The 18046-nt window shown below is 40.5% G+C and overlaps 1 protein-coding gene across 1 annotated transcript; it reads right to left on the bottom strand.

Moving 5' to 3' along the window:
- Positions 1 to 4471: 4471 nt before the first annotated feature.
- LOC145982193 (uncharacterized) lies at positions 4472 to 8544 on the bottom strand. The gene is made up of 3 exons (XM_083115758.1): positions 8436 to 8544; positions 5801 to 6286; positions 4472 to 5580 (listed from the first exon to the last, which is right to left on the bottom strand). The coding sequence occupies exons 1-3, from the start codon at positions 8542 to 8544 to the stop codon at positions 4472 to 4474; spliced, it is 1704 nt and encodes a 567-aa protein (XP_082971884.1).
- Between the last annotated feature and the right edge of the window lie 9502 nt (positions 8545 to 18046).

Below are 18046 nucleotides of genomic sequence, written 5' to 3'. Positions count from 1 at the left end.
ATTATTGGTAGGTGCAACTTTATCCGTAGCACTTATTGTTGTATTGTCCGTTGAGTAAATTTTAACTTTTAGATAGAGGCATGTGTGTGGTAGATCCAGGTAATCTTCACCGTGTCCAGGAACTGTAAATTCTACGGGTGCATCATCTGTTAGGGATGCTAATGGTTTGTATGAAATCCACTGTCCTGACTGTATACTTGTTTGTGTGGGAGGAACAGAGAAGATCTCCAATTCTGAATTGGCACATTGACAAGAAAAGTTGCTTATAAACGACATGATGAATAGAACCTCTTCCTTCAACAAGCAATCTGATACTAAACTGTGTGAAGTAAGATTGCTGGTGAAATCTGTTATCCAAATATATCCAAGTCTATATTTTTTCTATTACTTTTTGTTTTCTTTCTTTTTTTGTTTGTTATTTTTCTTTTCGTTGTTGTGCGTTTGAGTTTTCTGGAATTAGTTTTATTTTGTGGTCTATTCAATGGAACTTTTCTTTTCTTACCCGAACCAACCATTCTGTTAATCTTGTCTTCTGCCTTTCGTTTCAATCTTTCACCGGCCTCTGAAACTCTTACTTTAAATGATTCCTTCATTGGTTGATTCTGTGAAATATCACCAAGCACATTTATTCCTGTAGTGAGCATTTCTCTGCCTACTGCTTTTGCTCCTCTGGTTATAAGTGGAAGAACAGATCTAAACAGTCCTCCAAGGAAACTTCCAATACCATGTCCTTTCTGAAAGGGTGAACCTTGGTATACATTTGAAATACCTTTTCTGGAAAGTATATGATAGTGATGTGCATACGGGTTCATTATTCTTGGGAACGTCTGAAGTGAAGTTTAATGGACACTTCTCCAAATATAAATGGTACTTTTTGACCCGTGTGATCTCTAATATCTATCTTGATAGTATCAAATTGTTTTTTCATTAATGGGGTGTACTGTGGAGAATGAAAGTCGATATGTGCATCACTTCCGAAAACAAAGTGTCTAATATGTGTTCCTACTATCTTCAGAAGTGGTGCAAAACTGTCTCCTACAATTACATGCTCTAATATATCACAGTATATAAACATTTGTTGCGGGACACCAAGAGATAAGTTGGTGGGAGAAGAAGAGTGTACACGTTGGTTACCAACAAACTTGATTGTTTTAAAAGGGTCAAATCCTAATTGGGTTGCGAGTTTTGGTGAAAATCTCACCTCAATAAATATTCTTGATTCTTCCCCTTTTGCTGCTAACTGTTCATTGACTCTTAGTAGAATATGTTGATCATCCAGAAGCGAGATGAGGAAGGGTACACCACTATTCTGGATTGCAGCAACTACCTCCACCATGTTTCTGTAGTATCCCGGCTGTATTTTTACCTTTTTCCAAACATGATCTACCGGGTCAAGGTTATAGTAGATAATATTCTGTCTCTCTGTCACATTATACATGAAGTTGGGATAATGGATTTCAACCGCAGCAACTTCCCATTCTCCATGAAGTTCCACTTGTTTGAGAAGTTTAGTTGTATAGTTGGCGAGTGTATTATTAGGAAATATGTCCATCGAACTGCTGCTGGGTAATGTTATGTAGAAGGAAGATCTCATGTTAAATTTTTCAACCGTGAGTGTGGGATCCAAGTATTAAAAGATGCCGGATATCCTCTCCATTTAACAAACGACTTTCTTCTGCTGCCTTTACCACTAGTCTTCAGTATTTCTTCAATTTTGAACTGGGTTGGTAGTCGTACTTTCTGAATCTCTTCTTTGTAAAATTTACCATCGATAGTTTCCTGGTTTAAATCTTCAAGTTTGTACACTCTTGGGATATGTCTAATAACCTGTTTAATCTTAAAAATTTCTTGTGACCATTTTCCGATATAGCCTTTTTCGAAAGGCATAGTTTCCTTGCTGATTCTTACATAATCTCCTTCTCTAAAGTTTGGCAATTTTTTTCGTGTTGCTGTGGATGTTTTACTATGCATGTTTTTTCCAAACTTGGACAATATTGTCAGGTTTCACCTCTACTGGGGCCATTTTAATTGTTCTATGCTTACTGTTGTTATAGGCTTGTAAAATTTTAGGTAACACATGAATATAAGTATACTTGTTTGTTGATGTGAAATACTTCCACATTTTCTCCTTGAGAGTTCTATTAAACCTTTCGATAATACTGGCTTTCACATCAGCATTTTTTGTTGTAAAATGACGGATGTTATTGTTTTTAAAGAATGTTTGAAGTTTAGTATTAAGAAACTCTGATCCTTTGTCTGTTTGTATAGCGATCGGTTTTCTCCCCTTTGACTATTCCAAAATTTTCTCAAATGCTTTAAGAATCTCTTTGCTTGTTTTACCGAACAGCAAGACTGCCCAGGCGAACTTAGAAAATGTATCTATAACTGTCAAAATATATTTTCTGCTTTCATTATAGTTACTTAAACTTCTCAAATCGACAAGATCTGCCTGCCACAAATCATCAATATTATTCAGAATATATTTATTACGCTGAAAATTTTTTCGTGCTGGTTTGTGTAAGGTATATGTTTCCTGTGCTTGCAACCACATTTCAACTTTTTTTCTTGAATACTTTCTATTGATACCTTCCCACAAGCGATGTACAGTGGAAAAACCGGATGGATTTGTAATATCGTAGTAAATATTTTTTAATGTGGAATTCATATTTCATAAGGAATATAAAATAAATGTGTGTAAAATTTCAATACTTCAACCATTTGCTCCGGTTTTCTTCTCTCACAGTATCTACCTTCTGATAACCAGATTTTAATTTCTCTATCAATTTCCAACGTCGGTTATTAACAACAACCTCTTGAGGAACATTCAGGTTTGCAAGTAGTTCAGAGAAACGTTCGTAACCCGTGGGAGAACTGTGTTGGCGATTCCTTACAATATCTCCAACAAGGTCGATAATGTTACTTCCTGGGATAGTTTTGTTATATATACTAGTTTCACCTTGAGAATCCCACATGATATCATTGTTGTTCTTCAATCTTTTATATAATAGCTCTGCCTTTCCATGAAATCTTCTTGGTATGGTAGCCAATATTTCATCATAAATACGATCTTGCGCTGGTTGTTTTTCTTCTTCATCATCACCTTTGATCTTCAAATTGTCTTCCTTCTGTGCTTCTCCTTTTGATACAATCGATAGTTCTATAGGCTTATTTAAATTACGTGCAAAGTGAAGATACCTAGCTAGAACTTGCTGATATAAATTCCATTTCTCCAGGTCAGGTATGTTCTTCTTCAATATTTTATTCATTTCTATATCCAATTCTGATACCGGTGTTGTATGTTGCTGCTGTTGGTTGTGAATTTTCTGCAGAGTATCCTCAGGTACTAACACCATTTTCCTTCCGTATTCCATTATTTGAAGAGAGTTGAAAAAATTCCACCAATTAATGGCCCTATTAGATACGGTAGAAAACCACCAGATTGCACAATAAATCGTTTCTTCTTCTTCCAAGATATTCCTCGTTTTACCAGTTTTCTTAACACATGTCTGTAACGGGTAAGTTTTTTCCTCTGAGCTGGTTTGAGTGGCACATTGCCTTTTAAAGTGTTGTGAGCACACTCACAAATATCATGCACCAACGATGCATCTGCATTTTTGACAATGGCATTTCGCATCGATGGTTTACATTTTGAGAGAATGCGGAGTAAATCTGTGTTCCTAATTGGAGAAGACATAGTAGGTAAGTGATATAATTTTCAAAAGTAGGTGTTACTTATTTTGGGACGTAAACATAATTATAAGGGTCGTCAGGAAATATACACGTTCGATATCTGAGATTATCTGGCGTAGACTGCTTTAGATCAATCAGAAAATATCCATAGGGAGGATATATTGCGTCATTATATGCTTCCATCATAAATTTCTTATTTTCAGGACAAATTTGACATGAGAGATGTTTTATTTGCGCTTTATCCCTAGGATTTTTGAAGCAGATTAAATAATGACAATTGACTGATATATCTCTTCGACCTTTGCCCTGGTGGAAAATGTTCTGTGTAAGAAAAATTGAGCTGATATTTCTGTGGTGGCAGCCTTTAGTAAAAAGATCCACAACTCTAGTGTCAGCTTCCCTCATTAAATCGTCCAGAATAATTAAATGTGGCCCTTCTTCTGGTAGATACGTGTCGGTGTCCGGTAAGCCTTTCTGAAATTCCACATTAGATGAAATTGTTTCGTATAAAGGTTGCCATTCGCTGTAACACCAAGTAATCTTCTTAAAATCTACATTCACTAAATGTTCAAGATGTGTGAGTATTCTTGACACAAAATTGGATTTTCCACACCCAGAAGGACCAGCAAGGATCATGGAAAATGGATGTGTCAACATGTGTGCCATTGTTAACAATAATTATATTTGGTTGGAAGCACTTCATTTAGAGGGTACAAAATTTGAAGAAATCCAACTGTCTGAAGTCTATACAAGTTAAGGGTTTGATGTCGCTTAGACATTATTAACGTCGCTGTTTCTTATGTGGTTGGATATAACCATAAGGAACTGTATTGAAATTGTCAATAATTCTCCTTTTCGTGTAAACAACACGGAGAACCTTACTTTCAGGTCTGTTGATTACCCTCAAATCTTTCGTTCTGCAGATTTTTCTTTGGTTGTGAACTGTAATTGGTGGGGCGTCATAAACTACCAAATCCTTGAGTGAAGGCATGTTTATTTCTCTGCTATTTGCATAATTCAAAGTTATCCCTTTCACTTTACACACAGTATTTTCAACCCCTGTGACAGGATTTATTACATTATATGCATAGGATTTGGGGCCACTTGAAACAAATTCTGTGATGTAACTTCCTATCCCGTATATTTCCAATTCATCCGTCATCTCCCCAAGACATTCGCCCGTTTGAGGGTTAACATCTCCTGGTTCTGTCGTGTAAATAACACTGTCCGTGTCATAATACAGTACTCTATCCTTTAGCTGCTCCAGATATTGATAGAGATGCAATCTTGCTCCAGCTGTTGTAAAAGCAGCAATCACCACGTTCACATTTGGTAACTCACCGATCGAATCATTCACAAGCTGCCAATTTACTACTAACGCATTTTCGTCAATTGGGAGTAGAGAATTCACACAGACAGATGGGTTGGAAAGTTTATCATATAATTCTGACGGTTGGGAAATGACTGTGGTTTTTGGAAGATTAGAGCGTTGCCCAAATTTGCCCCAGAAACTGTTCAACATAAGTTTAGCAAGACTCCGCTTTCCCGGATTTTTCTCAATTCTGTCATAATCTAGGGATACACCTTCTTTGTCGTAAAATTCTGAAATAAACTTTTCCCTGTCTTCTGTTGTTATACACCTGGATGGCCAACCACTTGCTTCAACCTTCATTTTCAGAAATTTATCAATATATTCAACAAATAACCCTCCTTCTCTGGTTTCTGGATTGTACACAGTTACATCATACTGCCATACTTCTATCATTTCGATTATCTGGTACCCTTCTTTTACTTCCTTTTTCAACTCGTCAGCAACCCAAGTTCCTATGAAAGTTTCATTCTTCATCACTATGGTTACAATCTCCTTGGTACTTCTCCTCCACACAGGTTCTACATAGAGCAAAAAATAATGTTCCATCCATTTTCACGGGAAGAACAGGGTGGTAAAGGTGACGCGGTGGGAGGATTGAGCACTTTACCAAACCTTCCACTTTCTCTATAGGAGGGCAATCATTGGCTAGGTATATTTTAGAATGTCCTACTGGAAATTTTCCGTACTTGCATACATACGGATATAGGGAACACACATCGATGTAGTTAATTTTCTCACCATCAGTAACTTTGTGATGTAATCTTGTTGCATTCGTCCGTCCACCAGTTAGACTCATTCGCGGATCAAGAGGTTTATTACGGGTCATGGGGTGATTCCTTACATACTCCGAGATCGTGTCATTTTCTTTCTTCATCTTTTGCCAATCACATTCCCACATAATTTCAACCTTATTTCCTGTTCTTTCCAGACGTTCCTTCACTCTCCTAGTTCTCTCCCTCCTAGCATCCACCGTGTCACATTTCTCATCAGTAACTTGTCCACTTTTAGTTGATAAACATCTCTCGCAGGAATGAAAGTAGCAGCCATGATATTGAAGTATATGACCATCTCCGTTGTCATCTTCGTAGTATCCATCAACTTTCAGACCATCTATCTTTTTCTCCAAACCTCTCCCAGCATGTTGGATAACAACACCTCTCCGTTTCTCTTCATACACAAGCCATTCCACTGCTCCAATGGACTGCGTATCTGCCCAACGATAACCTGAAGAAGGTATCACACCGATAGTATTTTCCTTTAGAAATTTTCTTCGGAAAAGTAAATTGCACACTCCAGAAATTGTGACACCCTCTCTCCATACATCAATTTCGCTTTCTTCCAAAAACGTTTGTCTAAACTTAAGGCAGGCTAGTCGTAGAATTTCTACGTCGCTAATACAATAATCAGTTAGCTCTTGCTCTAGGTCAAAAATATTGTCTTTGGCTTGTCTTCGCCCCTCATACCATCTCAAAAATTTATCTCGTTCTTCTGGCTTCATTTGATCTGGCAAGTAGTATTCACTACCAGGTAACTCGCCTTTGTATCTTCTGTTTGAAAAAGTGTTGAATAAATGAGGAAACCAACCCTTTTTTTCTCAGGTGGTAGATCAAATGCTGATGGCAGACTGGACAGAGGCATCGGCAGAAAATTCAGTGAATCCAGAAATCTTATATGACCACACTTCATCAGTAAAATTTTCGACCCATTCATGATAATTTCCGGGTAGACCTTAAACTCAGTGATCATGGACCGTAGAAGAAAATGACCATCGTACCCTTTCATGTTATGACATATGCAATATATGTCAAACTTGTGAGGTATTTCTTTAATGTAGGACAATAGTTCCCGAACTGGTGATTTCCTAAATATATGTTGCCTAATTCCACAGGTGTCACAGGAGGTTGAAACATCTAACTTGTTTACACAATCAGTACAAACTTGTTGCATAACACACAGATTAGGCTGATGCTCGGTTCTATCTGGATGATTATCGAAGGGAGTATCTTGGCTGCATTCCAGATCGTAGAATATCATTATAAATGTTTTTTTGTGTTCGGGTGCTGAAGATTTTTTCACATAACACTGGTGGCTACTGGAGAAATATTTTCTGCATATTTTGCAATAAACCTCCCCACAAACATGCTTAGATTTTCGTTCATTCATAGCAATAACTTTAAGGCAAACAGTGCATTGATGAATTTTTTCACATATGCTTTTACCACCTTTAGGCTTCTTTTATGTTCTTGAAAACACTTGTCACCATTAAACTGCCTATTACAATCATTACAATCCCTAAGAACATTCGCCATTTCGTGAGATTGTAAACAACTTCTGCACCTGTTTGGACAGTCTCTGTGTTTTGTTACTGACGAGAATCTTTTCTTGCAATGTTCGCAATAATACGAACAACTGAAGGCTGAAGTCAAGGAGGTTATAACATTGTAATGGTGATCAGTGTGTAAGAGATATAATGGTCTTCTTGTCATGTCTTTACTGCCTTCAAACATGATGTTGCTACCGGTGAGATCAGCATGTACAACAATTCAATACTGTGGCAGAACATTTTGAAATTTTTCAAGTTCTAAAATACCACACCCTTTTCTAGTAATCTGCACACCAGCGTCTTTAAACAATTGTTCTGCCTCTGTTTTTACAATTGGACGTCCCATCCTATATTTACTTCTTTCATTGTGTCCTTTCAAAATTGTATAAGCTCTGGCCACAACAAGTGCGCGTGGAAGACACAGATAATCCCTATTTTTAATTGTTATAATACCAGAGCGCCTTTTACATACTTCATCCATATCTTCTAACCCAATCTTGAATCTCCCAGTTGGACCTGTCCCACTTGGTACTCTGACACGATGTAAATGAAAAATCAATTCGTCCGATGCAAGAAAACTGGAGTTACTTTGCATAACATTTTCTAGAGACTCCCAAATAATCTCAGCATTCAACTCGCTTGCTAGGCGAAAGCTAACCCAAAATGGGTCTCTTGAGGAATGTACATTTCTAATGGTTAAACCAACATGGTCTCGAGCATCAGAATCTTCTGTAAGGGTGTCGATAATCTGGTCTAATCCTGTACGAATCCAGTTAAGGGGATTAACGTTATCTGGAACAGGCTGAAGGCGTACATTCATTTGACGACCTTCCAAATTAAATTTCTTGTACTTTCGGGTAAAGTCTCCCAACACAATGAATTGTTTATCATCACTCGAGGAGCTACTTTCAGATGCTTCCCCCTTTGAACCACAACCATGTTACACTATTACGGGTAGCATTCACCCTAACATTTGCAGGTTATTTTTTAGCAAAATCACTTCCTTATTTATGGGGGTTCTAAGTGCACAACTTAAAAATTTTTCCATGCCTTCCTCTTCATTTCTTCTTGGAACATCAGAAATTACATCTAAAATCATTTCATCCACAACTTCGTCCAAAATAACATCCTCATTTTCTTCTTCAGATTTCTCTGTCATTGTTAATATCTGATATCATGTGCACTACATCCCGCAGAGACTTGCCTAAATCTTTATTATTTTTGTTTTCCGAAATTTGTATTTGGGAAAACAAATTTGGATTGGCATCTGTAGATCCGATATATGCATCGATCTCGTGAAGAATATTTTGGGTAGATAGAACTGTACCTATCTCCCCTTCTGATGTATTAACTATTTTAGGTTCGTGCACAAAACTATCAGGTTGACAACTACTACCAGATAACAATATGGGATTCAATGTTTCTCTTTGTGACCCATTAAGAAAATTATCTATATCTCCAACAACTCGCTGTGTCGGAACCACATCTACATCATTGCACCCGGTAAATTCTTCAATTAAATTCTGTGTTGAATCCACAACACCTCTGGCATCTGAAAACAAAAATTATTCTACTTGTAGTGTTTGCCTGTACACTATTAAAACGAATATTTACGTAAACTGATACTATTTCTACATACTTGTATCAGTTAATTGTGTTCTTCCCTATCTTTATACAGCCAGTTCACTACTTATTCTCATCGTCACGATTGTACGGTATTTGATAGCCGGTGGAGAGTGGTTCGGACCCCACTTTAAACTGTAGGTCCAGTCCAGATTAGCTTTCCTGTGCATAACGTGAACTTGAAACACCAACGCAAACAAACAAGAAAAGAACCTCATTGTCACCATTAACAGTAAGAAACAGAAACCAAGTAAAATAAATGTGAATTTAAACTCCACTTTAAGTATATAAGTTAATCTGACTTGAAATTACAGTTTAGAGCGGGATCCAAATCACTATATACCTCCACAAGGTATCAAACCAGGACCCCTTGATTACAAGACGATAACGTTACCAACATATTTGAAGCTATTAACTCTTCATCTATGATCCTTGTCAAGTGATCAACATTTTTATTTCAATTTTATTATTTAGCGCTGCTTTTTTTTAACTTTTAGCTAATGTCGATGATGAGGATAAGTGATAACATGATGAAATTAATGATAGAACACCCTTAAAAAATACCCATGCGCAGTGCGGGATTCGAACCCATACCCGCCGCATCGTAGCGCTCTAAGTGGTCAACATCAAAGATTACAGAGACAGATGTTCTAGGTCCTTATCCTCATTAGAGGATAATGGAACAGAGTTTGATCAAATCACTATTGAATCAATTCATTATTCATCTTCATCGTCGCGGTTAGCCCGAGAAATAGAAAACGACTTAAAATAACCCAAAAAGTAAAAACTATTTTTAAAGCGTCAATATATCTACCAACAGTTCATCCTACATCCTCAGCGTTGCGATTAATACATAAAGTAGAAAAGCAATATCTGGATACAATATTTTTCTTAAATCACATTACTCAGTGGTACTGTTAGTCTTCTACATATTTAGAATTACATACATTAATACCAATTCAATATAGAAAGTTACTTACCCATCGTTGACTCCAAAAAGATAGGGATACAGCTCACAGATATATCTAACTTCCAATTGTATTGTAGATAATCACTTTCAAACACAGAACAACAGTTTCCAATAAACACACACACACTCAAACCACCATGCGAATCGTTTTCAAAACGAACAGAAGAGCTATAAAGCAAATGTACTCTCGAATGTCTCAAATCCGAATGATTCTGAAAAACAACAGGTCATAGCTTGACTGGCTACGTTGAGACTTTGACTGGTGACTCATTTTCAGATAACAGGTCGCAAGAACCTATTTCTCAGGAAAGCAATCATGTGTGTAGAATATAGAGGTTTAAAAACTCTTAGAAAATGAGGTTAAAATACCAATTTTTTCATCTACCCATTAAAAATATATTCGTAAATAAATTAAACTGCTCACGCAAATACGAAGTGGGCCACGCCTTGCAATTTCTAGCGGAAACTCTCGCATACAGATGCCATTGTCAATATGCTAAAGCCACTCTAGAAAATAACGTCGCCACTACATATATGAGCCAGCAACAAAAAAAGTAAAATCAAATCAACAACAGAAAACACAAAATCTTCCACAATTACAATTTATTTACTTCTAAATCAGTTATTACACAAAATATCACAGTCACTTCTTACTTGAAGTTTAAAAAGAAATCTGGCGTCTCAATTGTTCTAGCACTTGATAGTAACATGGGAGCCAACATCTCGATGGTCATCTGCTCGTAAAAACATTCCACCTCTAGTAAGAGTCGATCGCCGTCTATTGCAACACAATCTTCCCCGACAGTTTCCAAACATCGCCCTTTATGTTCTTCGATGAAATCAGGTTCAAGGCATCTATGAACAGAGGAATCGTTGCAGCAAGCATCACATTTCTCACTAACATTTTGAGAACATTTTGATAGGTATCTGCCGTACCACTCCGATACAGATTTCTCATTTCTCTGTAGTCGAATTAATGCATAATCAACACAACTACTTAGGTTAAGCAAACCTTTCCAACCCTTTCTGGCAAGACATACGCATAAATTGTAGTTAACATTACAAACAGGTTCTGAACTCACCACTTTGGTGCCATGGAAACGCCAGAAACGAACGTTCAAATTGAATCCAAGTTTTATAGCTGGTGGAGGACGTTTTACACTGTCGTTCTCAAAATATTCATCTATAACCACCTGCAAGTTCATCAAAGTTTTCCATTCATCGACAGAAAATATTGCGCCTTGTTGGCCAGCTTTGAATACACGTACAAATGTAGCAAAGTTTTTCAAAGGATCCATGCCGACAATAATCTGCTTCGATGCACTCTCGTTCAAATTATAGCACACTTCCAACAAACCTTGGCGAATGGGCTCACGTAGAGTCTTCACAATCTCCTCCTCTCTTCCCTCTGTATCCTCTTCTGTTTTTGTTTCTTCGTCCTCCGCTGTCTGTTTTCGTCCCATCTTCTTCTTCGCTTGCTTTGCGCGCTTGTCGTCTTCTTGCGGACGCTTCACTCCAGCTTTCTTTGGAACAGTTTTCACCGATGCAGAATTCATAGCTAAACTCGCAGATAAAGCACAACTTACAAGAGAACAACTGACTCCTTCTTCAGCTTGTAAAGAACTAAGGCTCTTCCTTATCTATGGTGACCTCTCAGATGCCAATATCACCATCTACGTCACAGAACTTGCTGGGACTTGTCATCTGTCTATGGCGACCTGTCAGATGTCAATGTCACCATCTACGTCACAGAACGTGCTGGGACTTGCATCGAAAGTCGCAGACAGCTTGACGCCTCAGGTTTGTTCATACAGTAGCAGACTGCAGCACCATGACGTCACGTAACTTCAACCAATCACAGCTTGTTCCCAAAACACAAGCAGAAAGAAAATGGCGGCGCGGAATGCTCAGATTGCACTACGTTAAAACTTTCCATCGCCATGTGACGTCACAACGTTTCAGCAAGCTGGATCATGTCAGCGACAATGCCAGACAGCTTGACGCCGTACATCAAAACAAGAATCGAGCTCCCCCTAGCACTCTTATCAGCAATGTGACGTCAAAAACAAAATGGCGACTTAGGTTAACTCATGCCTTAGCCTGCTACTATGCACTGTGACACACAGTCATCGTAGGTTTGCGTAACATTTCGAACGCTACTCTTATCACTAGTGACGTCACACGTCACAAGATTTGCTTCTTCCCAACTGCAATCCTGAGGTGGTTAGGTTTATTCATGCTCTACCCCGCTATCATCACAGTGACGTCACCGTGGTTAGGTTTGTACACGCTCTTCCCCGCTTTAACCATAGTGACGTCAGAAATTTCGACCAATCAGATCACGTTCCCAGCTGACGTCACCATGGTTAGGTTTACTCATACTCTACCCCGCTATGACCACAGTGACGTCAGAAATTTCGACCAATCAGATCACGTTCCCAGCTGACGTCACCATGGTTAGGTTTACTCATGCTCTACCCCGCTATGACCACAGTGACGTCAGAAATTTCGACCAATCAGATCACGTTCCCAGCTGACGTCACCATGGTTAGGTTTACTCATGCTCTACCCCGCTATGACCACAGTGACGTCAGAAAAATCGACCAATCAGATCCATGTTCCCAACTGCCTCCCTTCTACTGACCGTTGACATCTGCAAAGTCCAGTGCCTTTAGAATGGCGTACAGTCGGAGAAAGAATTACCTGGGTCACGGGACCTTGAATTTCGTAACGTCTTAAAGCCTGTTGTTTATGCAATCCAAATAACAAATTATTCGCTTAAGTTTGTCTGGTGGATCTGAGTTCTCGGGAAGGATTGAGCATTGATAGCATGAGTCACATGACTCATGCCCCAGCAACAACAAACAACAGCTGGGTGCTACGTGGCCTCAAGAAGAACATTTCAGCAACTGGTTTCTTAACAAGATCTACTCGTAAGGAAATATTTTTCCAGTGATACTAGTCATTGTCAAGAAGGTTCACTGAAATGATGGTTCTCATCACAGGCCACATCCCCCACGATAATTGTTTAAGTCCATTTTATGCACTGGACCTACAGATTAAAGTGGGATCCGAACCAAATGTTCCTCTATCTGGTATTGAATTCGGAAGCCTTTGATTACATGTCGAAGACGTTACCACTACGCCATCGGAGAGGCAATGGAACGCCTTGAGAAAGAGACGAGTGAAACCGTATTTGGCGTAAATTTTAAAAATAAGACAATATTTTGTGGTCACAGTTTCGAACCGTGGGAGAGGCATATATATTTTTTTGTCCCATCGTTCATTTCACGAGTTTATAATTCTTCCTCGCCGACACGATTAACGCCAGTGGGAGAAGAAAAGCGAAGTAAAATAACTGAAACAGAAATGAAAGGTAAAAGCGAAACAAATTTTATCCATAATATTCTGCAGCCACTTCAGTCGTGTTCAAGGAAAGCTACCTTTAAAGAGAGCCGTGGTCTCTAACTTGTCTTTTCCCCTTCCTTTGTGCTCTCGATTCCCTCTGTCACGATTGGTCTAAAACTAATTAATGTGACGTTAATTAAACAACCCAAATAACGAAACAATGCACAATCAACTGCTCAACATTCCATTTTTTTTCGAATCGGAAAACAATTGAGATGCAGTAAAATGAAGCAAGAAGCAGTAATAAACTGGGAATTTGGTACGGTATAGAATTAAATCGGTGAAGATGGTCCATTTGATTGGATTTTTGTTATTTAGTGTCGCTATTCTTTCACTTTTGGCAAATAGCGACGATGAAGATGAGTAATGAATGATGATATGATGACATTGATTAACGGACACACAACAAGAACACCCATGGCCAAGCCGAGATTCGAACCAGGGGCCCATGCTGTCGTAGCGCGCTGTGCTAACCACTCCGCCACGGAGGTTGGTTAGGAGTGGACATTATACCATATTTTGTGTGCGCAATTGGGATCAATCAATGGAATGAATAGGCATATTATATTATTAATATATTCATATCATAATATCACGTCATATTATTCGGCACGAAGTAACATCATAGACATTGAATCTTGCATTATTGCCTTTCAACTATTTCTTCGACTTCAGGTTAATAACATCAATAAGATAAATTATGAAACAAATGATAATGAATGTGGGATATTGACAGTTATATCGAATTACCTGACACAAGCAACGTTAAGTAGACTCGGTGGCAAGCTCATTAAGTGGTCGACATTCGATCTCGTCACCAAAGTTCCCGGATTTGAGTACCGTCCTTGTCACAGGTGTTTGAATATTTCGTCATTAATTTCATGTAATGGTCACTCGTCCGCGACTAGGAAGAAAAGTGATGTTACGTAACATAACTAATAAAAATAAACATGATCGAAGAGTACTTATTTCATCTCTCACGAAATCTCCTATAAAACCGGGATATATGAAATATATGTATCTTCACATACTATTTCGATTTCTATATTTAACTAGCCGAGACCGAGAACGGGAGAGCAATTTTCAATTCGAGAAACCGAGAGACGGAGACACTGTAAAGTCTTGTTTCATTCTTGACATCTCCCTAATTGAGTTGCTGTTCAGTTCGTTATTGGCCCCCTCCATGTAGGACTGCCTTGACGGGGCGAGGGGGCTTAGTAGGGAGGTCAATTTCATCTCATCATTTCACCCATTCTTCATATCCCTATCTCACGTTTTTCACCATTCCATCACGTCATTCATCTCCATATCTTTGACCTCCCTCTAAGAAACTAAGGTAGGGAGGTCATTTTCATCTCATCATTTCACTCATTCTTCACATCCATATCTCACGTTTTCACCATTTCATCACGTCATTCATCTCCATATCTTTGACCTCCCTATAACTAAGGGTCCTGCTAGAGGAGACAACCTCGATAAAAAACCCCTATCCCAAGGTGTGAGTTGCACGTGCCGATGGGACAGTGTTGGCTGCAGGGGTAGGTGCAGTCGCGAACGTGGCCTCGGGGATTTCGGTTTGGTCCTCGAGTAGCCTCCATTTTTGGGGGTAGGCCTTCCTCGGCATAGAGGGCATGTCGAGGCGACAATTTATGGACCCTCCACCATAAAATAATTTTGTATATGGGTACAAAAAACAACTCAAACGGGGGGAAACCCCCAAAAAGAGCGCGGCCTTCGAGCCCGCTCCAATTTGTGGAAAAGACAAGTAACGTGCCACGTTACCTTGTTATCAGTATTGTTGAGAAGACCGATAGTAACGATGTTTCTACAACACCAAAGAAACACGGAGCTGCTACATTGAAGGACTTGTCACCATTCCTTATCAAGAAACAGCTAGACTACGCCGCTGGTTCCGATGTTCCAGAAATAAAGAAGCTGAGAAACGGGAGTCTACTGATCCAGACCAGCACAGATCGCCAGACCAACAACCTTTTAAAGTTACGATCTTTGGGCCATTTCACTGTTAATGTTGAACCCCATCGTCAACTTAACAGTAGTAAAGGTGTAATTCGCCACTGGGATCTGCTAAATGCTGAGGAGGAAGAGATTCTTGAAGCACTCTCAGACCAACATGTCACCGCAGTGCAGCGAATCAAGACGCGAAAATCCGGAGAACTTGTGCCAACTGCTTCTATTATATTAACGTTCCAAACGACCACTCTCCCAGATATTGTACGGGCTGGATATTTGAGACTAAAAGTCCGACCTTACATCCCTAACCCGATGCGATGTTTCAAATGCCAGCACTTTGGGCACACTCAGCCTTCCTGCAAGGCCACTACCGCCCTTTGTGGTAAGTGTAGTCTGCCTGATCATGGGACCGAACCTTGTTCTTCTGGTCCCAAATGCATTAATTGCCAAGGCGAGCACCCAGTCTGGCATCGTGACTGCCCCTCCTTCCAACAAGAGAAGAAAATCAGAGAGTTGGTCGTCACAGAGAAAATCTCTGCTGGCGAAGCAAAACAACGTCTCCGGGAAAGTATACGCACCACTTTACCTGTGCCATTCGCTACAGTTGCTGCAGCTGCTCTTACCCGCCGCAGTGTGGGTGTACAAACCAGCGACGTGTCAACTCAAACACCAACGATTCCCGTAGTAGCCCGCCCTGCTTCGAGGAAACCAGCAACCACTCCTCGCTCCACAGAGAGGAAGTTCAAGCAGGTGCATACAAGGGAATATTTTCTGAAGTCTACTAGCTCTCCAGTCAGGGTGGCAGCCACCACCCTGAAACTTAAGGCGCAGCTGAAGGCTGCCCGGCGGGCGCTCAAAGCACCCGCCCCCACTCCCCCTTCTTCATCCCCTTCGCCCTCTGTGTCCTTACCCGAGGACATGATACAGGACGAAGCCGCGGATGAAGAATTTATCAAGGTGACAGGGCCTAGAAATAAAGTACGCCTTAAAAGGTAACACCCATACCTCCAGCTATGGCTTATTGTCTCCAATGGAACCTTAACGGTTTCCGTACACATCTCGAGGAACTGCAAATTCTAATATCTGAATTTGACCCTGCCATCATATGTCTCCAAGAGACACATTTTCGTCCAAATGAATCAGTGATTCTAAACGGATACACGCTTTACCGCACCGACAAGCTTCCTGAGGGTCGTCGTGCACACGGTGGTGTTGCAATCGGTGTTCGAGATACCATCTACTCAACACCAATCTTTCTCACCACCCCCCTCCAAGCTGTCGCCGTGCGGGTCCAGCTACCACAGCCAATATCTGTGTGCTGTATCTACATCACAAGGGAGGAGCGATTCTCTCTTGAGGACCTCCTTTCTATATTCGAGCAACTTCCGTCTCCTGTAGTTCTTTTGGGCGATTTTAATTCCTACCATAGTTTGTGGGGCTCCGTTCGTACAGAGCCCCGGGGTCAAATTATAGATCAATTCCGTGAGGCATCAGGTTTAACGTTGCTGAATGATGGGACTCCCACATATTTCAGTCCTTCCTCAGGCACACACTCTGCGTTGGACTTGTCCTTCTGCAGTCCCAGCCTTGCTCCTACCACATCTTGGAGCGTTCACCCTGATCTCTGTGGGAGTGATCACTTCCCACTGCTTCTAACTTTCGAACATCTTCAGCACTCACGTGAACAACACCTTCACTGGCATCTCAGTCGGGCCGACTGGGGTGCCTTCGAGCGTGCAGTGGACATTGAAGTCGATCTAGCGTCGACTTTGCCAGCCATCGACACCTTAGATATATTTGTGTCAAGAGTGCATGATGCTGCACGCACCTCCATTCCACATCCCAGTGGACCTGCGAGGCGACGCCCAGTCCCCTGGTGGACTGCGGAGATCAGTGCAGCCATCAAGGACCGCAATCATGCCCTAGATCGATTCAATAGGAACCACACTGCCGAAAACCTCGAGCAGTTCCGCATTAAGCGTGCCCGTGCCCGTCGGCTTATTCGAGCCAGTAAGAAGGCGTGCTGGGTCCAATACGTGTCTTCTCTGACGAAGCAGGCTTCGTCGAAAGCCGTTTGGACCAAAGTACGTCGCATCCAGGGGGGTGCATCTACTCCTCTGAGCGCTCTGGAGCACGATGGGACGTTGTACACTGATTCCGGAGACATAGCTAATATCTTGGCCACGCAGTTTTCTGATGCGTCTAGCTCTGAAAATTATGAACCACGTTTCCGCCGTGAGAAGGACCGTCAGGAACGACGCCCTCTAATTTTTCGAAGTCATAACACCGAGCCATACAACTCTCCATTCACTGAACGGGAGTTCGATCAGGCGCTTCGAGATTCTAAGAATACAGCTCCTGGAGTGGACAAGATCCACTATGAGATGCTTCGTCATCTGCCCATTGGAGCCAAACATTTCCTTTTGGAGGTATTCAACAGGCTTTGGTTGGAGGACTCTTTCCCCACTTCCTGGAAAGAAGCTATTATTGTTCCCATCCTGAAACCAGGTAAACAACGCACCGCAGCCTCGAGTTACAGGCCTATTGCCTTAACTAGCTGTGTGTGCAAGTTGATGGAACGCATGATCAACAAGCGTCTCACCTGGTTTTTGGAGGAAAACTGCTTGATAAGTAATTTTCAATGTGGTTTTCGCTCCAACCGTTCCACACTGGACCATCTGGTTCAGCT

This window comes from Lepisma saccharinum (genome assembly GCF_977018435.1).
Source record: "Lepisma saccharinum chromosome 12 unlocalized genomic scaffold, izLepSacc3.1 SUPER_12_unloc_1, whole genome shotgun sequence".
In the NCBI taxonomy this organism is placed as follows: domain Eukaryota; kingdom Metazoa; phylum Arthropoda; class Insecta; order Zygentoma; family Lepismatidae; genus Lepisma; species Lepisma saccharinum.
The sequence above is the reverse complement of the archived record's forward strand: the minus strand, read 5'-3'. Positions and strand labels throughout refer to the sequence as shown.

Bases quoted from the DNA above. Each gene is read 5' to 3' on its own strand.
- LOC145982193 (XM_083115758.1), bottom strand. From the start codon at position 8,544: ATGACAGAGAAATCTGAAGAAGAAAATGAGGATGTTATTTTGGACGAA. The intron at 6,287-8,435 runs GCATGGAAAAAT...TACCTTCTTCAG, and splicing joins AAGAAGAAATGAAGAGGAAG to GTTATCGTTGGGCAGATACG. The intron at 5,581-5,800 runs GTGAGAAAATTA...TGCTCTATGTAG, and splicing joins ACATCACAAAGTTACTGATG to AACCTGTGTGGAGGAGAAGT.